Source organism: Athalia rosae, chromosome 2 (assembly GCF_917208135.1).
Source record: "Athalia rosae chromosome 2, iyAthRosa1.1, whole genome shotgun sequence".
In the NCBI taxonomy this organism is placed as follows: domain Eukaryota; kingdom Metazoa; phylum Arthropoda; class Insecta; order Hymenoptera; family Athaliidae; genus Athalia; species Athalia rosae.
This window is the reverse complement of record NC_064027.1, coordinates 12,812,221-12,836,207: the sequence shown is the minus strand read 5'-3', so window position 1 is coordinate 12,836,207 and position 23,987 is coordinate 12,812,221. Positions and strand designations below refer to the sequence as shown.

Genomic DNA, 23,987 nt, shown 5'->3' with positions numbered 1-23,987 from the left:
CGCGGGGATGAAAACACGTGTCAACGTTATACTCCACACCGCAGACACGAGGGCACCTGGATTCTAAAGTGTTCGTGATCTTCGGTTGCGCCCCTGACCGAATTACCCAGAGACGCAAACGTTCGTAAAAGCTAACGGGAATTTTTTAACTCGACGATTCATGCAGAGAGTGGCTTGTTTCTCGTCGAAATATGAACAGATCGGTGGCCCGTAATTGTTGAAATTAATATTTATAGATATGAGTGAAAAATTCAGCAAACTCGACGCTAATTGAGAAGTCAATTGAAATTTCGCATGTAGGAAACAGTGGCGAAAAAAACTTTGTTTATGAATTGATCTTATATCGAGTGGTTCTTTGAAAAAAAATTCGAAATATTAATCCGCTTGGTCCACAAACGAGATAAACGCCCATTCGGCGTGATTCCATCATTTTTAATGTGAACTTGTAGATTTTTTATCGTGCCCCATTTGTACGGAGTCGTTAAATTAGCAAACGTTAAGCGCGTAAGGAAAATCCGTTCATTAAATTTTTATGACCCATCGTAATTCGCGCGTGCCCTTTTTTTCCTCATACGTTTGGCGGGGTGAAAAACTTCCAGATAATTTTGATTATCTTGAAGAAAAATTGGATGCTCTACTCGGACGTCGCATTATGACCGTAGAGCAATCCGGCTGATTTTTTCACCTCTTTCATCTCGCTGACACGCCGTGTCGACTTAATCACCATTTAGGTATGTAAATTTCGTTTCGTGTTCTTTTCACTTTTGCTAAACTAGTTCACGCTACGTTACCTGCTCACCCGTAGCCTCAAGCTGAGGTAAATAATACGCAAAACGCACGTGTTCAAATCTGTAAAAACTCAATAGTCGCCTGCCACTTACACTAATCATACGTGCAGGTCAAATTATATGTTACATCGAACGGAATCCTTGCATAAAAAAATCATCGAAAATTCAGAGGCTGGCTTGTGCAGATTCTATTCGACTCATCGATAGCATGTTGTTGAATAATTGTGTCTAATTTTCTATACAGATTTTTGAAAATCAAATGAGACGTCTTCTCGTCCGTTCTCGCTCATCCCGAAGATTTTGGATGAACGGTAACCGTCGGGGTGACAAATTATCGCGACTTTCGATAATCCGTTCCCTTAATTCCAAGCATTACCCGAAAATCGAGCGAATAACAACGGCTGTTCTTGACCAATTGAACTTTGAAGCACGTGTATTTTATCTCATCAAAGAAATCCGAGGCGCTTAGTCCGTTCCGCTTTTACACAACGATTCAATTGCCCGGAAATTGTCGTTTCGCTTACAAAGTTAAAGTTTGCACACCCTCCTCCGATTCAACGCGATAAACCCGATCGCCAGCCATCGTATATATACCCATGACAAGGACCCTTGGAAGGGTGGAAATCCCGGCTGAGATATCACCGCGTTTCTAGGTCGAATTCGATTCTCTAATAATGCGAAATTGAGCGAAAGATTTGTACGCGGGGTAGCTTATTGTTAGCGGTTCGTTATTGCGAGTGGATTCGAGTAACAAGAATAGCTTAAACGTACCCGAGTCAAGTTTCCCGTAGTTCTATCGCCTCGTAACCGGTATTCCTCGTAGGATTCTAATATACCGCTAGGGTGTATCGGTGAAATTTAATTGCCAAAAGTGATTATAAATCCCCGCGCTTACTCTTCAACTGACTTTGAGTTATCCAGAGCTAAAAGCGGTTCGCGTAAGTCAAGATCTTAACTGTGAGTAAGTTGTACGCTCTTTGTGAAAGCTTTACTAATCCGTGCCCCTAATTTCTCCTTCAGCAGAAAGAAGAAGCCCTTGTTTTCAAGCGGAATTAAAATCCCAGGTAAATCCCGCTCTCGAGGCTTACTCTATAAAGGGGAAACTTGAGAAGTGATTCTTTTTGGAATTTTTCACCCCCTTTGTATTTCCTCATCCACTCCCATCCTCGCGTATATTATAACCTCTTCCCATTCCTCTTTCCTGGCATACCTACATATATACGCGAAAGTGTAGGTGATAATCAATTGTGAGCACCGTATGCCAAGCGTCAGCTGTATAATGTTTAATTGAAGGTTATATATCTACCCAACGGTTAATGTGAACCATTATACACTTTTTATAATACTAGTAGGTACTCATTACCGTCGACATAGCTTTCAAGATTACAACCTTTGAGCTCGATGCTCGCGAATGCCATGCCACAAAGGAACTCAGCCAAGGTATATCTGTACCGATTTAGAAATAGGACTTTGTTAGCGGTATGAAGAGAAAAAATTAAAATACGACGGTGTACTCTTATCACTGTGCGTAATGCAAGTGCATGACGAATACGGTTCTAAATCCTGGTTGAATTCGTTGAATAAGGGTTGATTCCCAATAAGATGCGGACGTGAAGTTGAGACGGACATCGTAATTTATTTACGCTAATTATTCGTAATTAAACTCGTTATATTTTTGGAAATCCGGTCTCTTGCATTATTTTCAAAGAAAGAACGCGCCCTCCAAGGCTGCGCGGAAGGATCGGACTTTGGAAGTGTAAGATTGCCGGAAGTTGACATTTTTTTTTTCACAAAAAACCGAATTTTCGCATCGATGGCAGTGCGACGACCTCCGACTTCAACAATTTTGGGTCACGGGCCGTCTGGCCTTCGACTGCCGAAACCGCGTGCTCTTCGGATTTCATCTCGTTCGACTCTGGAAATTATCCTAAATCAGAGCTGAATTCGTGCTCCGCAACACCGCGGCAGACAAAATTTCGAGCAATGAAAATTTACGATGCACCACAAAAGTTGTATCGACTGAATATCTCCCTCGGCATCAACTTCGTATGCAAGCTTGCACTTTCCGCACATGAAAGTTAAGCGCCTCGTGGGATCATCGAACTTTACTCACACATGGGAAGAACTGACATAGAGAAAAAAAAAAAAACACGTAGATGAAAAAGAGCGAAATGCTTTTATAAAAGCCCGGAATTCTGGGGCAACCGCACAAAATCGGCTAACAAAGTGCTAAAGTATGACGACGACCGCGGTCGATATCGGGTGATAGGAAACACAAGTTTTTTAGAAAATAGATTGGGCCGATTTGCGAAGACGCATACAGCGTTGATTATGGCCGTTGGATTCGAGGTGCTGGGATCGGGCTCGAGTTCAAAAGTTCTGCTCCTTCCGCGAGATGGGTTGAAACGATCTATTCGGAATGAAGGTGATAACAAAATTTGAAGTTTTTTCTCATACGTAGTTAAGGAACAAACTACGGTTGTTATGAAAAGATCCTTTCTTCGGAACTTGAGTTTTGACAATAGTGTAGCAGATTTTGACTCTCTTTCAACCTTGGAGAATCATTAATTTAAATCGTACGGGCGAACTTCATCTGCGTCACGTTTGAAATTCTGCGTAATAATTATTCATACGGTTTTAAAGTACAAGTTTCAGGCGGCATAAAGTTGTTACCGAAAGAAAACATGTTATCAAACCAACTATATATATGTATAGACGCACGACCTCTACGGAACCTCCGTCGCGTTCAATGTTGAGTTTGAGTTCCGAGTTCCGCTCGAAACGCTAATATGCCGTTAAAAGCCTGGGCGTTGATGCTACCTGCCCTCTATAATTCCCTTTCCTCCCGCACCGTGTATATATGTACGTACCTATAACGAAATTAATCACAAGCAGTGTTGAATAACTTTATCGATCCAAAATACCAAACCTATGAAATGATTCGGGCACCACACCAGTTTCCGTAATCTCGGCAGCTGCATAACGGCGGAGAATATTGAACGAACATTTTTTTGTCTTCCTTTCATATCCAGGCTACATCTTCAGCTTTTTAGGTATATATATGCTCATGTATAGCGCGGTGTTTACCTATAGGTATTTCCTAAGGTATGAGCTTCGCCATGTCTGGGCATAGTCTCACCCTCCCTTCAGCTAACCATATGAGTATATGTGGACATATGTATAAGTATTTTTGCCGAACAGCCAAAAGAATTGAAAAGCAATTAAAAATGAAAAGAGATCAAAAAAAAAAAAAATTGTTATGACGAAAAAGCTCGTAATTAAAGATATCAAAGACCGTGACGGGGTGAAATTTGGACGCGATTAATTTTTTTCGAATGGTAATTGATTCGAATCGATTGAATGAAGAGAAAAAAAAAAAAAAAACCCATTGGAATATAACCTACGTAAGAAGAAGTGGTGAAGCTGCGTTTCAATATCGCATAACTTGAGGGAAATTTTATATATTTTTTTTTTTTTTTCCGATTCTTTTTTTCCTTAATACCTCAAGTTTGGTATACGGCCACCGAGACATTGATATGCAGGTATGCGAAGTGTCTTGAGATGCAGCAGCAATTTAATAACCGTATGACTGAACGGTGACTCTTAACCGAGTTGAGTGAACTCAGACTCTTAGATATTCCGACGACAAGGAGACGAGGACAATCCCTTTCGGTCGATGGGGGTGTTATGCTCGTAAAATATTCTCGTCCTGCGAAACGGGCGTTGCCGGAAATAGCTGGTGTCGGTCCCCCCTGCGTCACGCACATACATCCCCAGAGGCAATCTCTGATCAATCGAAACCGCGCGAGAATTCGACGTTCAGACTTTCGCGGTTCAGAGTAAACGAATACAGACGAATCACGCGAATACCTCTACGGATGGTACACCCGGTTGATTGTAAATCGCTTGCGCGGCCAAGAACGCGTTTCGACAACTTTTCGTAAGCAGTCCGGCTGTACGAAATAGTTGTTCAGACGCGATTCCCAATCAACCTATCCGGGCGTACCTGTATCTACACTTCATACCACACTCGAAATCCCATCCCACCGGTACGACCGAGACGAATTTTCAATTACGAAAAATCCATTCAGGAATGTGAGTATCGTTTTCACAACCCTGAAACGGGGTGGTGAAATTGACAGTTCGAGCAGGCGAGAAAGAGAGGAGAGAAAAAATTCGAAGCAGTGAAATAAACTTCACCGACAGGGGAAAAAGCCTCGTAATAAAAAAATAAATTCAAGAAAGTGCTGCCTTTACCGGAGAACTATGGCCGAAACGATGTTTTCGCAACAGAGGGACAGATACATATTTTGGCTTGATTTTGCCCCGATGCTGAGATGTATTTCTCTCCTTTGTTTCATCCCTGTTTAGTGAAAAATATCCCATGCACCTTTGAAAAAAAGCTGAAGACAAAACGGTTATTTTTCAAGTGATTCTTGCAATTTTTGAAACGTAATAATTGCCGATAATATCCTGGTGAATCTTTCGAATAAACCGGCAGAAATCAGACCCCGAATGCCATCGGAATCGGAAATAGATTCGTGTCGAAATTCATCAAGCAGAATGATCTTAAAACGTTCGAAAGCTAAAATATATCTATGGCTACACGAATACATAAATGAAATATCTGAGCTGTGAGCTACGGTGCAGAAAATCCTCTCGGGGTAAAATATTTTTATTTCTAATCTCGGGGAGATCGCGTGTCTTCGGAATATCTCGAAACGTCTGTTGTGTGATAAAAATATACGAGCGAACTTACAATATTCATGCAAACCTAATCCAACCAATTTCGTAGAAAGGTACGTTACACGGCTATACATATACATGTCGTACGTATATACGAATATAGGTATATACACATTGAACATAAATATTTATATTACAAGGGGGACTTATACAAATTTCAGTCATTTCGTGACAATAATTTGTGCATTACTTGCTCGGCAGCTTATGTTTTTTCTATACGTATAGAAATCAGCTGGCATCTACAATTCGTGAGGCCATCGCGTCGAATTTGAAAGTTGATCCGGAAAAACCCCGTAACAGTTACGGAATACTGCAAGTCTTGTTCGCATCAAAAACTTTCCATCCGGTGGACTGCAAAAAAACAAAAGCTCCTGTCAGCATTTTGAACGTCCGAGGGGATTAATTGTTCAAACTAAATTGGACCAGGATGAAATTCGTTCCGGAGCTTTATCCGCACCATTGGATACGCGACTGAAAAATATTTACTTATAGCCATTACAAGGGAGAAAATGGATAACAATTAATGAAAGGTTCTGGGGTGTACGATGACTTCGGAGTCTCGTTAATGGTGCGTCAGACGAAGAGGAGGAGAGTCAATAATGTAATCTCGCGAAAATGTTACTTCGCTCAAATTGATTGTAAACGGTTCAGTTTAGTAATTATTCTACTCTACTTGCTCACGCAAATCTGATTATCAATTAATCGAATTAATTCCAGCGAAAAAGCTCCGCTGCTGAATTCTTATTACGACGGTTTTAATAAGATCCGTTCTGAATCGAAGTGGTGCGCACATAGGAAAATTTATCTACAAACAAATTCCGAATACATTATACATTTTATCACACTAGCAATAAAATTTGAGGGATTATTTGACGAAGAAATATGCGTAGGACGAATAGGGGAAGAGGAAAAAAAAAATTGAAACTCCGGGCACATAGATATTTGGGGAGAAGGGTCCTGAAAAACAAATAGAGGACCAAAAAGTTAATATTGTATCCCCGAATTTAATAAAGAGAGCACGAAGCATCGGAATCCAAATACGAAATGATATTAACTTTGATCTCACTGAAGCGAGCGTCGAACTGTCGGTAAGCGACGGTCGTGCGACGGTCAAGCTTTGAAAGTATTCCAACGGTACCAAGTTGGTCGTTCGCTAATGGATCGAGTTGCCACTGTGTATACGGCGCATTCGATCGCTAATGCGTTTCTCATCAGACTGGACCGATCATCGAAGATGTGCAACACGCCGGCAGTGAAGTCCTCGAAAAAGTATTATGGGCGTACGGACATAGTGTATAAATACCACACGCAACAAAACCATTTTTCGATTTTATCGACTCCGGTGCGACAGAGCGATAAACGATCAGAAAATTCCAGTTTCGCCACTTCTCTTGCACCATACGCGTCACACAACACGTGCGATTCTCTGACGAAAAACGTCAGCTTCTTTTTCGACATCTGCGTATAATCTCCGTGAAACTTTATCGGTATCAGTACTCTGAATATTGCAAAAGCTTTCGAGTGCACTTAAGATGAGTTACAACAATTTAGTTGCATCGAAGTTCGTGCATCTGTGTAACCGTCGTATTACAGGTACGGTTAAACGAGAAACTTTCCAGGCTTTGCGTATCGCTTGAATTTAGTCACGCAAAATAATATGGTTGCCAAAGTCTCGAACATGCCGATACAAACTCACAAGTTGGCGATCTATATTTTCAACGTATCTCACATAATTCCTCTACAGAGATCCGGAGTATTTTCGTGCCCGTATGAACGGCCTGAGGCAATCAGTTTTTGCGGTAACGAATTTCCGGCACACGGTTGTAAGCAAACTTCAAGGAGACGAAAATTGTATGCAAAATCTGAGGGGGGCCGAATATTCTTACGCTGAGGGCGCACCGAAGTGAGGGGTGATGAACGCTTCGGATTACAAGCATTCGAGAATCCTTGCAACGCCTCAAACCCCAATATTTCAGAATTAAGGGTTAATTAGCATCGAATATCGGTAGGCGATCATCTCGGATATGACGCCGCCCGCAGCAGCTTCATATCAAATAAATCCGAAGGTCCGCCGGAGCCCGATAAAAGTGATGAAAGAGCGAGGGAAAGTTTCGCCTCGAGAGGAACAAAATCGTTCAGCTGGGCGGGGTTTTTTTTTTTTTTTTTTTTTTCTATTTTCGAACTAAAATAAAGCGGAATATATATCGCGATTTATCTGTCCACATTCTATTTCCGATAGAATGGAAGAGATTGTATGCAGTGATTGCGGAAGAGACATTTCAATGCGATTTACCCTCGGACGTCGCGGACGCGTTTCTCAAAGTTTTCTTATACCCCAACTAAAGTTGGACCGATAAAAAGGTGACAAGACCGAGAACAGCTGCTGTCCAACTATTTCTGACAATATATAATACAGAGATTGCTCTGCTTGTTTTTATTATTTTGGGAAACCGTCCGAATGAAATTATGCATGCACGAAACCGAACAGCGCAGCATAAATGATCTCTGCACAAGGTTCTCGCAGAGAAGATGAAGTACCCGTAACACACATGAGGTCGAATTCATCTCAACAGTCAAAATACAATCCTCATCGTCAATGTGGGACTGTAGAGTCAACTTACCTATGAATATTGTCTACGCTGTACGTACATATTCATACGAATATGAACAGTAAGGCAAAATGATACCGCTCGGCGTTTCTTTCGTAATGAAAATTCTGAACAAACACTGCAGCCAACAGAAAGACAAATGATCCGAAGATCAATGGACTCCGTATCACGCAGCGTCTTCCACATCTTCCCCTTCTCTACGTATCGTGATCCCTCGTGATTTTTACCGTTGCAGCCATTGCAGATGAAAATCAATCTCTGCCACAATCCTCCTCCCTTCGTACAATAATAGTTTTTCTCCTCATCGAGTGCTTGCCCTCCTCCGTAGGCTGTGGGAGACGAATGAGAGGTGGTAGTAAAGATGAACTCAATTTTTGTCATACTAAATTTCGATCGATTGAGAAAAAAAGCAGAATTTTTGAACTACCTATTCGAGGGAGGGATATAGCCTTACCTTTTTCTCTTTTTTCGTTCTGCGCTTCATTTTATCTTGATTATCTTTCACGGTATAAATATATAATTAGTCCAATTTATTTTGGACGGAGAGTTCATCACCTCGACAGCCTTAAATTTACCTCCGCCTGCTGAAGCTTGATTATTTTTGTCATTTTTAAGATTCTTAATTTTACAGAAATTTAGGAAAGAAATTATCTTCTTCCTCTGCTTTCTTTTTCATTTGTGGAAGAAATGCGGGGTGAGTGTTTAATGAGAATGAAGTTTGCGTTCAAACTTCTCACGAACTGCAGCTTTATGATTGTCAATCACATAGCTATAGATTGTTCCATAAAAAAAGCATTTTAAACGTATTAATTGGAATTCATTTTGTGATTCCAATCACGTTCGTTCAACACTGCCGGGTGTCCGTCAAGTTGGCGGATCAAATCATGTTGGAAAAGTCAATTTTTGAAGTCCACAGTAGATAGGCGCTAATCAGGTGCTCGACTGAAAAATTGGATACTCGGCGCCACTGCTCTGAAAAATCAAGTTTTATCAAAGTAAGTTGCGAAGGTTGCTTGATGTCAATGATTCCGTATTTCATTTTGGACAAGAATCTCGTGCTCTTCGCAACCCTCGATCAGTATCTTAGTTCTCAATATTCTGGCATAAAAAAATCCAGTGAAATTTTTCTGCGCTGTGGTTCAATAGCGCTATCTTGATTTTAAAGGGAGGAAAAACGTAAATTCTTACTGCATGTCGTGCCAAAATATCGTAATCGAGGAAATGAGTATGTAGATAGGTATAACTTTCGGTGTGCCATGAAATTGGATATGTATCTTGTATTGCGATTTTCCAGGCATTCGAAAACTTTAATTTCGCGAAAACTCGAAACACGGCAATAACCTTTCAACGCGAAACGTGCGACATCACCCTATTGTCAAGGGGTGTCGCACGGCTGGATAAATGCTCTTATTTGTGTCACCTCTTGTGTCCCTCCATTTTTTCAAATATATATTTTTTTTTTTCTCACTTTGACACTCAACTACACTCAAAAACCAATTACGACCACGCCCACCATAAGTCTTACTACAATATTTGACATCGAATCCAGAGGATTACTGTTCTCTGTACGGTTTGAAGTACCGCCTTTCAAATTACCTTTGTTTAACGAATTCCAGGACACATTATTTCTTTTGTTCCTATCTCCACGTATTTATGTGATCCTACATTCGAATGCTAACGTGTAAAATTATCTCTTCCAAATTCGTAACGAGCTGACGTCAAAAAAACATCATGGCAAATGACCGCCCATGATGTCTGAATATTTTTCACATCAAATGCTGAACAACAGACGCTTGCGACGAAGATGTTCTTCAAATTTACCTATACTGGTATTAGAAAAAGCAATCTTTGTACCGTTCAAACTTTTATTCCCCACAAAACTACTGCTTTTCTCGTATAAACTGGGTTGGACGTTTCGTCGATTTATCCGGACATTGTATGGGGATGGTGATGAGCAGAAATGTCGTAAGCAAGAAAAAATTGGTCACTTGTTTTTTAATTTTCGGGAGAACGTAATGCGTGACCCGCATGATTGAAATACATCAATCGATGAAAGTATTAGTTACCACATTATTCAATTGAACTCACCACTTTCCGGTGCAACTTGAACCCACCCCTTTTTTCCTTTCTCAAGTTTTAGAACTCATTGTCAGTAACCTGCTGACTTGCCCGGCTCATCTGGGTTATCAAAGGTTAAAGTGAACGGCAAGTTCGTCACGTCTAAAAAGTACCTTTCAACGAGAGATTTGAGGTTTCATCTTTTTTTTTTTTTTTCTATACCCAGGAAAAAAAAATTTCGAAAACTCGTCAATCGAGGATTTATTTAATTTTCCGATTGCGTCAGCAAAGAAGAATAACCCGACGTCATGGCTCTCCGACCCTCGTCGCAGTAAAGACACTAGAAATACTCCTTACGTCGACGAAATACTTTCCACGGATAATTGTCAGAGAATCCTCAAGGGCATTTCAATCTCCTTTGTTAGGAATTTGCTTAAAGATCAAGCTTCAATTTCATTCCCCGGATACGAATACCAACTTCAATTATTATTCTTTGAACAACTACCCAGCTGAACCATCGCGATACACGAAACGACTCCAGATGTGTTCTGGAAAATCGATCGTTCGTTCAAGTTTAACGATTAACCCTTGCGGTATTTGTAGAGGTGTGATAAAGCAGGAGACAAATATTCCGGATGATTCACATTGATACGAACTGTTTTGCTACGGCGGTAAAGCGATCGTTAGGCCGATTTTAACCAAGTGCCCAGAATTTCTCGCAGGGAAACTCCATGTTTGAAGCGTTAGCAACGCGATATTTCTCGCGGCACGTCGTAGCAAAAATTCCAGATAAAGCAAGATGGTCGCGTCAGGTTTCAAGAAATATGGAATTTCCGGGATTCCGTTAACATTTTTCGGGGGAAAAAAATTATTTACACTACGTAGCCGGACTGGGTATCAATTTCTTGATGCGAAGAAGAAATAATTGAGTCAACTTCTTTTTCTCGGATATTCAAAAAAAGACAAGCCTACAATCAGCTTTTATCCAGCCGTTGAGGTCGAGGTAATCTTTTTTCTATTATATAAAAACTACAGCTTCTAGACGTCGAAATAGAAGCATGGCAGGACCGGGAATCCATCGGTGAAAATCAATCAACGGTAATTTCGCTGGTTGATTTTTACCAGAATCAGTTATACACCCCGAAAGAGGATTCGAAAAGTGAATAATTTATGACGAAATTGCAAACGAAGAAGATTCCCAATAAATGTACAGAACGGTTCGATTGAAGCTGAAGTGACGAACTTACATGAATTCCCTTTGATCATCCCTACCGTCGTCGCCGCAGCTGCGATGGTGGATCTGACGTCAGGCAAAAAATGGAAAAGAAAAAAAAAAAAAGAAGAAAGACCATAATAAAAGCCCTCGAGGTTCTAGTGGCTGCGAAACAGAAGTGTCTAAAGAATAGGCAAAAAAGAATGAGAATGAAAAAGAAAAAAAGTAAAAAGTAAAAAGTAAAAAGAAAAATAGAAAGGGAGAAAAAAGTTTTCCGCTTTCTTGGTAAATGAAGGAAGAATTACTCGCGGGGCGGGAGTGATTCCCATTTTTTAGGGTATGCTTTACTGCAGGTACATCATTAACCCAGATCCTGGAGCCAAATTAAATCCTATGTAACCTACACGTATACACACAATAATGTATGTAATCGAGCCGCGATATTTTGTTCATTTTTCTTACTCTTTATTTCGCTTTGAAATAATCATAGCGAACCTACAAAACTACACTAACGATGCATGTAAGCAGTTCTTCCGCACCGTACATTATCCGCAATGTTACTATAATCTCGTGGAAAAATCGCGGCGTCATTTTTCATTGCGTTAAAATTTACATACTCATGTACGTTAGGTGTACACATATGTATTCACTTTCCGCGCATACGTACAAGTTTTTCGCTCGGTTTCATTGTCTGTATTTGGGACAAGGTAAGTGCCAAAATGAGGTAAAATAGTGCCGCTGCAGCAACTACCGATACAAATTGCAGTGACCTCGTATGTGGACTTGCGGAATTCGCATATTAAGCACCCCTTCGTATTTGTACAATATGCGGTTTTAAAATAACCACACTTCCATATTACGTACCGTGTCATTCCGAGGCCTGTAACGTACAAAGGAGGGATGATAATTATTACTCGTGTCTGACAATAAGAAGAATGAAAAAAAAAGAGACAAAGGTAACATCAAAAATGGATGACAATAATAGACCATGATTTAGAAAAATAGCAATCCACGGTAAGGTGGAAGTATTTTCTTTTTTATTTATTCACGTATTGTTCTTTCTCTTCTGTTCGGTGTGAAGGGCTTGCGTCCTATGAGATCAAATTGTCTGCACGTACATTTCGAGCAGACGCGTCCGGAAACTAAATCAGAGATCTTATTCGCTGACGTTGATTCAGCCATTTCGATTTATATGGTACGTGTACCTACATACGTACTATACGCACCGCATCGCATTGTGGCGATAACTTGAGGTTTTTCAAAGATTATGACCCTTCATTTTTTTCGATTGTGGCGTCAAAAGTTGAAATACCGCTATTTGGCGTGTTTCGAGCCCAGTAATTCGAATCTGCTGACTAAATTGACAATCGGATCGATAGAACTTGATGTAAAATTTCAAACAAAATATTCAAATGTTGCCGAGTTATAATCTTGTAATCGATGAAAGATATGAATAACTATCGCTAGGTAGAAGCTTGTGTTTTTTTATCGGTCAAATTTGTTTTTCTAACAAGAATCAATTTTTTTTTCTAAGTTTATCAAACTGAAAATCAAAAAGTCGTTCGAGACTACTTCTTGAGATTCTTTTTAGTCGTCTCGACTCTAGAATTTCACGTAATGTATCCTGAAATCAAACACTACGGTGAAAGTGGTTCAATAAAAAAGAAGGAACAAAAAAAGAACCACACACCCTAATGTCCAGGCGAACTTGACCTCATGATACGTAACAAACGATCAACCGGGTATCAATAAACTAAAATTTAGTGGATAAGCAGTGAGAAAATGAATTTTCATCTTTCTCCATAATGATCAGATTGGACCTGACTGAAACAAATTATAGAATTCTTGGTTCAAAGCAAACTGTGTAGGGTTGCTTGATAAAGCAACATATGCTAATCGAACGAAAGTTTCTTCATCTCCAATATCAACAAAAGCTTTTTCCAAGGTTGAACCTAGTACTTTATGGATCGTACAAATGTGTCTTCTAATACCTGAGTTGTCTCAGGGTGGATTTTTAACTTCAATCCAAACTCACGCATTGATAATTACATTTGTTGTATATATTTCGCGACTAAAAGCTACTTAATGACGCCTACAGATGGCGTTACTTCTCTATATATATAGATATATTCATAATACATTTCAATGATTAAAATACTGTTTTGTTGATTTGTATCGTTTTTCATTAGAATGATGATCGATTACACATCTAGACAGAAATACGAACGATTCTAAAGTTATGTCCAAATGTTTCGAGGTTTTTTTGTCAAATGAACGACAAAAAAGTGGCATTTGGACTTTGGTTATTACTTCACATGAAATAACTCCGCGTGCGTTAATCGGGCTACGTAGGATGTGATTCGAGATTCCAATTTATCTAATACTCCCTTGAAACATACTAAATAACAGATCTATTTTTTACTTTTTCAAACAAATTAATTAATGATATCGTCGCATGTACACAAACCGTGTTAATGTAAACATTGCGCGATTTGATTTAGGTTCGTGCAAAATAGCCCTGGTCGAATTGACAGCAGCGCCGCAGCAAAGGTGGGGGGATCGCATCGACCGGCCACGATCTGTTATGATCCACGGCGTGTTTACCGAAAATATTTATTTAATTAAATTGAAGAATTTAATTGATTGGCTTTGGAGGAAGTAGCCGCATGGGTTATTCCTCTCATGGTTGCCCAAAATATTAAAAAAGTGAACTCAATAATCACGAGCATCGGCTAGCCTAGCGAGTAGCGTTGTGGATTACTACTCAGACGTTCGAGGTTCGAGCCCGGGTTGGGAAAAAGTTTTTATCTTCGCAAAATTAAAAACTTACGTCTCGGCAAATTAAAATTTGCTCCCTGCTCGGTGATGGCGCGGTAGTAGGGAGGAAGAAGTAGCACTTACGTCGCCGAAAGCAGGGACGAAACACGTACTTTCGAACAGGGTGGGAAGAAAAAAAAATCACAGCGACCATCACAACGACAATAACAACAACGACGTCAACGATAAAAATAACGACTACAATAATAACAACGACTACAACAATAATGACAACGACAATAACATCAACAATAACAGAATGAATTACACAATGACGACGACGACGACAACGGCGATGGCAAAAACGACAACGGCAACAATAACAACGATAATGACAACTGCGAATGCATCAACAATAACAACAACAAATAGAAAACGACAACGACAACGACAACGGCAAAAACGACAACGGCAACAATAACAACGGCAACGACAACAACGATAATGGCAACAATAACAACGACAACGGCAACAACAACAACGATAATGACAACTACAATTACATCAACAATAACAACAACAAATAGAAAACGACAACGACAACGGCAACGTCAACAACGACAACGGCAAAAACAGGACCGTCAACAACGACAACGGCAAAAACAGGACCGTCAACAACGACAACGGCAAAAACGACAACAGCAACAATAACAGCAACAACGACAACGACATCGAGGGATGTGCGTGGAAGCACATATCGTTGCGTGACCTTGGGTGAACATATAAAATACACGTGTAGCTTTTGGTATCTCATGGTGGCGCAACAATATTCATGTTGAATTTCACTCGTCGCTGGGGCATCGGACTCCGCACGCATCGATTTCAATGAAATTTCCGATGATTTGACGACGAGGTTGCGCAGTAACAGAGAAAGAGAGATGTGGAAACAGAAAACTCTTCCGCTGGATCCATAGATATTAGTATCAATTATTGTATTTCCTGGTGAGGGACCTTCGTAAGCGCCGAGCTTTAAAGCTCCGCTTTAAACATCATGCCTGGTTTCTACCGACAACGCTTGCTCTTTCGAATCAAATTGTTGCCGCACGGTGAGCTGGCTACATACGCCTCGTTGCGGGTTAAAAAAATTTTTTACAGTTTATCCAATTCTAATAAAGCAAACTCATCTCATCTCTTGTCTGACAATAGCAGTATCATCAGCTATTATTTGATGAAAAATTTTTATTCCCAACTGCTTGAAACCTTGAATCGACTCACTTTTCTCACGCAATGCACTTCAACCACTGATGAATATTACACAATCTGCACAAGCAATATAACATGACGAATGCATATTGTTACACGATCTACCAGCCGATTGTTCAGCTCAACAGCTGTAAATATCCTCGGAATTCATCGCCGTAAAATTCACCTCGAACCGGTTGGAACCCAAGATGAAAATGTTGTTGTTGTTTTGAAAAAATACACCCAGCATCCGAATTCAACGGGTCTCACAGTGCCCATGAGTTTCAATGGACCCCGTCAACCCGAGGAAAGCTCAGGAAATCAAGGAAAACCGGAAAATGTAAAGATACATTTACGACCCATGGTCCTCGACACTTCCACTAAAGCACTGTGGAATTTTCACAGCGCATAACTCAGTCTTATGTATACATATCTTGAAAATCATTTTTATATAATTACATGGAAAAGATCGAAGAAAAAGATGAATCTGTGCAGATATATACGGCGGGTGAGAAGAGAGACGAATATCGCGAGTGACGAGGTCGAAATGGATCAGACATATGGCCGTAGGGGAACAAAATTCAAGAGAACTTATTGGTGGAATGAAAAGCTCCGGCACGATTGAAAAGATTCTGACCGCACGGGTCAGTGCGATCAGTTATGATACCGGCGTAAAGATTGGCATTGGCTCCTGCAGGAATATTGTGGGATTTTGCGTTAGTGTATTAGACCGGTTCAAGCGTAAATGTTCAAGTTTCAGATTCTATTGCTTTCCGAGATTTTGGAACGTTGTTATTGCCTTGGCCAAAGACTGCAAGCTTGAAAATCAGTTTGGCTCATTTATTTGGCGATACTTGGCAAAATCCTTAGGTGGCGTTTATCATCTGCAATTGAATTGAAGTTTTTTTGGAAAATCTTTATTCTTTCTGAAAATTTTCACCTTAATGAAGCAATTAGCGATAAAAAGATTGCTTTTACTTTACACGGGTAAAATTATTTGGGCGAAGGCTGTATGTATTAGAGTCTTGAAATTTGGGATACGGAAACCTGTAAGAAATAAGAAAGAAGAGGAAATTCGAAACCTAAACGATCTCACAACCACTCAACATTATTCGAAAGAGGTTTCATTCTTCTGGAATCCCGCGACCTATATAATGTTGCGCACGTCACTTAGAGTCAGCTATATTCAAACAGTTGCGACATATCCTCCAGGGATAACGTTGCCATCAGTATTTCACCCTTGTACTCCGGGCTTAAAATAAATCACGGTAGGTATAGATGTATGTACGTACCTACTCTGCACCCCATACATAAATATGTGATTCATATATGAATATACGTATACATGTATATCAAATTTATAGGATACCCCTCGCGAATCACAGGGTACGTCACAGGTTGAAAATCACAAGTTCAAAGCTGCGTGTCAGATGGCGTGATAGTCTACTATTATTTTTATGCATGCGACGTTCTAAGTTATTTCGATCAGGGTTTGCCCTTCACCACTAGTAATTTCGTTGAAACAATTTCGTTGAAACATTCGAACGGTACCGCACCACGCAATGCACTCGTAGTTTATTGGCTTATTTTACACAAACGCTATTGGTTTTGCGTTGGTCAGACTCCAAAAATTTTATTCCTCATTCCCATCATCTTAAGATCTGTTGGGGTATCGAAACCATTACTTCTATTATTAACTTCTTTATTCGTTTTCAGCATTTGGAAATTTTTTACTGTAGAATTTTCATGTGTATCATCAGTATTCTGAATTCCAAGACCGTCGCGTTGACGGATAAAAAAAAAAAAAAATTGAAAAAATTGAAAAAACTGGGAGTTTTATAGGCGCTGCGGTATTGCCGGTACATGTTTCAACGTTTCAACCAAATTAAAAATTATGGCGAGTGTCAGACACTGATAAAATTGACCTGGAATTTCCTATACCTGTTCATGAAGCTTTTTTGACGCTCGGCAGATTATCGGGGTAGGGAAGGCCGGTCGATATTTGAGACCGCGAAATATTATATTCTTATGGTCATTGAATCCCGTGCAGAAAGTAAGGCTGCAAAATATTTCCAATGAAAACTGCGGTCAGAAAGCGCGTGTGTTATTAAATGAAATTTACACGAGCATACGAATGAGAAATACGTGCATATGGCAATAGTTGGCGTATACTTTTGAATTGATTATCAGTTGGATATCAGATACTGGCAGTGAAGCATGCGGATATGCGGGGCCTGAGTTATTCAGAATCGTAGAACGGAAAACAATTCCCTGAGGCTAAGAACTCTCTTTTTTTTTTGCGAAAACCCCGCAGTGCTTGCGGATTTGTATCGATAGTAGCGTGAAGCTACAGAATCTGTGTAAAATTGATTTCGCGTATCGTACCTGTGATAAGTATAGAAAAGTTTTGCTCACCTGAGTAAGTCGGAGTTATCATGCATGTTCAATTTTTCTCCCTTACATTGTAAGTGTGCACAGACATTAACATTGTTAAACTGTAAATTAAGAACGAATTCGAAGCCCTAATCCAGATGCCGGCTGTTGCGATCTAGAGAAATGTTTTCAAGTTTCCCTCGGACAGCTTGTGTAGATATATGGGTCGACTATGCCTCAACCTACTGCACCAATAAAGAGGGTTCCTAATTGTCATTTCACTTCAGCAGGATCCAACTAGCTACCATACATAGCACTGCTCAGGACATCCGAATGGTCCAAACTTTGGCGTCCTATTTTCTCACCCGGTCGTTAAGTGCACCCTAGGTCCTTTATGTCGTAAGAACGAAACCCGCGGCACCCACTATAGACTTTTTCACTGACTCCAAAACTAATTTGGCGTAATCATCGAGGATTTCTTACCTAAAGTGTGGGACCTACTGCTACTCCTTCCGGAAGAAAGTCAATAGTGGAAAGATTTTCATATGTTTGACAATTTCCGAGGTCTAGATAACCGCTTGAAGTTGTTGAATCAGCTATGGATCCCTCTGAATCAAGTGCGACAAGTTGAAATAAAACGTCAATCGAGTTCATTTAGCAAAGCAGCAGCAAAATCTTGGAAATTAAAGCCCGTCCGCGTACATAGGGTATCTTTGCTTATAATTTAGCCGGCGACACTCGGCAACTTGCGTCTAGTTTGAAATTTCGCCACGTTGCTTAATATGAGTACACACTAAGTTTGCAGAGTGCAATCTACGCTGCGGGATCCAAGAAATCCATTTTACCATATCGTGCAGCTCGTGCTCCGTATCTTACAATTTCTACCCGACATCGAGACCGCCGTGATGCATTGTGCGCCGAGAATCTAACGGCCGACGGAAAGTCGAGCGCAACCAGACTTCGTAGGACAAGTTTGTACCCGCTAACAATACTTATTAGTTGTGGTTACAGAGGCGGTAGTTTACAAAATCGTAACTACAAGGGTGATTTTCCGTGTTCAGAGAGGCGTTACCCGGAACTAGTAGAGTTCCGGCACGGCGGCAATGGCTATAGCATTACTCTTGACTTCCGACTAGCCACTATGCCCAAGACCGGAAATACTTTCAGGGCTTCCAGGCTTCGCACTGGCACTTTATTTTCGCCCTGCCCGTGAAACCGGTTGTGGACAACCCACGACGTGCCGTCGTTGTAATTTTTATTATTTCGAAGTTTGCGAAAGGAGTACCTCCTGTTTAGTGGCAAAATGTTCGATTAGGAAAGATTTTTGATTCTGAAACCTCAGAAACTTTGTTCAAGTAGATCGGTCATATTTTGTACAAAAAAGCAGAGCCTTCTGGCCGGATCGATAATTTTTGGCGCCACGCATATCTGTTTCCTGTAGGATATTTCCCAGAGTTTTTCGAGCGTGCCATTCAACTTGAAGAATCTAATGGATGTATATTATTTAAGGAGCTGAATCGTTTACTAAGTTTCTTCAACTACTACCGGGTTCATCTATGCTACCGGTGACTCGTGAACATGGATTTTGAATTTTGGTTAGAATTAATTCAATCATATTGAACGTAACTCGATCATTACCGGAGTCGTAATACGTATTTCATGTTAAATTTTCTGCGGAAAAAGGATTAAGCGATAACTGTGTATAATAATTTTATACTTCCAAAGAAAGTAACGGTGTAATTAGAGCGTTGAAACAATGATAAAAGTACACTTTGCGCAAACCAGTAAAATTCAACGAGTTTTAAGAAGCGCGAGCATAAAAATGCGGTAACTACGATATTCCTGAAAATCAGAATCTAATGCTTAATAATTCAAAGTTGCCGCATTGCAGGTTAATAACGCTGCGAAATGTGCCGAACTTTTCACACTAAACATTTTGTTTCCCCGCGTCAATTCCCTCAGTTTCAGGCCTCGTCTTCGATTTTTAATCCACGAAATTGCGTGTTTAACAAACTACGAATTGTGAAACTGTATTTTAGACCGCTCAGATTCAATTTTTTGTAGCATGTTCCAAAAATTTCTCATTTTCTTAAATAATATAGTTTAAAATGTGGAACTGCTCAGTGGTTCCATAGCCCAACAACTGCTGAAATGAAACTCTGCGTAAGGTAAACGGAATTTTAATAAACAAGAATAATTTCTTGCACGAACAGTTATTCTGTTCTTAAGCAAACATAATAAAACCAGCGTCATTATCATCCTTATTGAGGACTTCCCTTTCTTCACCGTAATATCTTATAATATCCGTACGTTTAATCGAATGTAAAGAGATTCAGAATTAGTTTGACGATTATAACTCAGTATCTGCTCGATTCAGCGACTGAAAAGTATATGCAAATTTCTCACTACGTTATCGTCGGCGTTTCAGTAACCAGAAAGTAACCCGGAGGTTGCGACGACTCCTCTATTGGACTACAAAGATGGCTTATAAATTCAGGGCATCTACCCTAGAATGGAAGGTCGTTGTTCCCGCGGGGACTTTCAACGGGATGAAGACGGAGTCAAGCGAGTCTTCGATCGTTGCGCCACATTCGTCAGTGTCTCGTTTTCAGTATACGAATGGTAGGTGGTAGGTATATGCTCAAAGACCTGAACAAGGAGAGTATCCCGGATTGATTTTCAATAGACGCCAGAGTCAAAGCGCGTTATAGTCAAAGAGTACGCTGACAAGTGTTGGATAAAAAGAAGACTTATGTTATACGATTCTCGAGCGTCTACTGTAAGTAGCATAATTGCACCAGCAGTCTTCTGTGAGTTCTTCACCATCGAAGCCATCCGATAAGAGTAATTACCCAAGAATGTCGAATATGAAAAATCGCTTTCTGCAGCTACTCGGTAATATTCAGAAATATTATTCATCCAGGTATACCTAATTGCGAGTCAACTGCTAGGGAAAAAAAAGTTTTCTCCGCGTCCGGTAAAAGGTAAAAATGGTAAAAATTGATGAAGTAGCTCATAAAATTATGGTCGCTTTTAATTGTATTTTATAGAGAGCTTCTCCCGCTGTCGAGATGGTCTTTTACACATTCGGAAGCGAGCTTTTTCCTCGCAGATATTATTTTCACTTTCTCTGTAAAACATTTTTTTTATCATTCATTATTTTCATTTCTACCGTTCGGATAATAACTGGAGGGCCGAGTCGGCACGGAGTCAACGGCCATTCGGGATCTCCATATTTCCTTAGGGCATAAAAGCGCGCGAATAAAAAATTGCGCGAACACGTACAAAAAAAATTGTTTGAGCGAAAAAAATTGTTATCATGGAATTTTGCAGAATGTTTATCGGGAATTTGCTCTCAGCGATAGTCTCGACGAACATAAATTGAAAGAGGAGGAGATGTACAAGAATGCTAATGGTATATCAATCTGTTTCAAACCGAAATTCGTCGATGAGGAATCCTTTGAATAAAATCCTATCACGATACGAAATGGCAAATATTTTTGTAATTAAAATTTTTCGGAAGATCAATCGAACGAAAGCGAGGATTTCGTTTTTATCGTGATTTGATAGCGTGGTTCAACAGTCCGAGCTTTAAACTTGCGACGAAGAGTCTTATGGAGGCGAATAAAGCGGATAGACCTCATCGCTTAGCTGCGAATGCTCGACACAGTCCGCGGAGAAGTTTGTCGTAATGAACAGTAGGATTCATTCTAGGAATTTTCGCAAAACCACGCGCGAGTGATAAGTCTCGAAACTGGCAGTATAGTTCGGTAGGTAGACGTGGTACGTACCGGCGCGTAGCCGTAACAAATGTCAGATCAAATGATCGTTAAATCTGACCATATTTCACGTAAATCACGATGTTCCCTACGGCCCTATAATTTTGGAGCTGCAGGACTTTCAATAACCAGAATTCCAAGAATGCCATTCTGCAGGGCGGTAATACTGGAACACCGATGGAGGGAAAAAATAAAAGAAAAACTGACTTTTCACCCTCGTCAGAAACTTATTGTCAGAGCAGTTCATCCAACTCTTTTATTACAAAAATCTCATGGAGGCAGATCGCTCCGTAGCTGCGTAGGTAAGTCTCTACTAATTTGAAAGGTAAAAGTAAAAGTTATCGAATAAAGGATTGGGGAATCTAAATTGCTCGCGTTTTTCGATTGACGTTGAGTTTGGATTAAACTGCTTCTCCCCACTTTTCTTCCATAAACCGAATCCGGAACGATTCCGGCGCCGCGTTATTGTCAATTATTTTTCAATCGAATGTCTTATCAGACAGACAACGGACATAATTGGTCCTCGCAGTTTTAATTTTAGCATGTATATATATGAAGAAAGTTGAACTCGAAATAACAGTCAACGTTAAGATGCGAAATACTCTATAGGATTTGAATCGAAGCAAAAAAGCTTTTTTTTCAGTGAAACATAACTACACGATATCCTAAATTTTTGCGTTTCGCACAGCCTCAGTAGCGAAGAAACAAACGAAGGGCTGCCGGTGCGAAATTAACCCTGCGGAAAATACTAATTGCTTATGCGACAGAGGACGATGAAGAGCTTATAGTACAAATGTGTCGGTTAAGCGCTTTTGTATACCTGTCCATGTAAATTATTAACATACATGTTTACATCATGTACGACTATCCTGTTCACGTGATACGTGTTGGCATCACTATACGGCGAAGGTCGCCTAACGCGACCTAACCCTTATGATTTAACTCCCTGCGGTACAGAGTGGTTTATATACGGAGGAAAAAGCTGATTCTAGTAGCACATACTATGTGAGCACATGTAGAAATGTGGAAAAGAAATTCTCATTCGGCGAAAACTGGAGGAACGAAACTTTCAATTGGATTTTCAAATTTCCAAATCTGATATTATAATCTGGAATCAAAATGGAGGAATACGATGAAAGCGTTGACATTTTTTTTTAACCCATCCACAAGACTTCGTAGCCAATGGCGTTGTAGGTGCATCATTGATAGTACAAAACGTCCAATTGACTTGACCATAATCGCTACAAACACCGTGCTTGAAATAACGTGTCGAAAAAAGGCCTGTTTATTTTGAACCACCGTGTACATAGATGCTTCATGTATAATACACCAACGTGCGAAGCTCGCGCACGACGAGGCACAACGGGTATTCAATATACGTGCCTCGTCATATTATCTTAACATTGACTCACGGGAGATATTATGAGCAAAATTGCCAATTTGCTATTCAGTTATTTTTTTTTTATAACATGTTCACTTCGTCGCGTTACGAGGATAGTGAAAATTATATCAACGCGTCTGCGATGTACACGGAAAATAGTGTTCTTCGTGCGGGTGGAGTGGAAAAAGTACACGGTAGGAATCGAGAAATAAAAACGTCAATTTAATAACTCCGTGTTATTGGTATCCATATGTAAAAATGTTACCGCAGTTAACTTTTTAAAATCCCTGTACATATATCGGTTTGAATTGGAAAAGAAAATACCTATATTTTTAAAATATTTTCTTGCTAACGAATGATAAAGCTGATTTATTTTTCACCGGTCATCGAATGCCGAAAGAAAAATCGGTTCATCTCAACGACTGGAAATATTCGCAAAAAATATAACGGAGTAATCTCAGTCCGTCAAGAATCGTTATAGCATCCTCTCAACGCCGCCAGACCGTCATTAGTCACCAGCTGCAGCGGTCACACAGCACTTCTGATCGAGAAGCGTAATGATTGGAGTTGGTGATTATCGATAGCGTTTAGCGCTGTTAATAAATCTGAAAGGTTGGGTTTTAGTACAATACAAGATGGGGCGAAAAAGGACGAAGGAAATAGTATGAATTGTTAATTCTGCAATTTGAAACTCGCGTTGCGTATAATATCAGCTATATCTATAATACACGTATAGCTCCGTCGTAATACTCGGAGTTGCGAAGAGCAGAACACGTCATGAAAGGATTTAATGTAAATTCATATCAAAATGTCGCCCTCTCTAAAATATGGAAATACCCCGGATAAATCTGACAGCGGGTTTCTCCTCTTAGTGCCACGACGGGGCCCCGCGGTGCGGCGGTACACCGTACAATTTTAGTCTGATAATTCTGCTAAAAATAAAGTTGACGGGACCAGAAATGAGTCGCCGAATCTGAGATGTATTCTAAAACATGGCATCGATCTTGATTTATTAAAACCCTGCATATTTTGATGAATGGA

At 40.1% G+C, this 23,987-nt stretch overlaps 1 protein-coding gene across 4 annotated transcripts in view; it reads left to right on the top strand.

Moving 5' to 3' along the window:
* The window catches only part of LOC105684774, a 45,995-nt gene continuing 22,008 nt past the window's right edge, over positions 1 to 23,987 (top strand). The window contains exon 1 of one of the 4 annotated variants that reach the window (XM_020851716.2): positions 1 to 731. Coding sequence is in view for 3 of the 4 variants with exons in the window: in XM_048649323.1 (XP_048505280.1) it covers positions 20,406 to 20,408 (3 nt within the window). In the remaining variant the exon portion in view is untranslated. Of the gene's footprint in view, positions 732 to 20,222; positions 20,409 to 23,987 lie in introns of those variants that run through there. The other 3 variants (XM_048649323.1, XM_048649322.1, XM_048649324.1) reach the window with 3 other exon arrangements.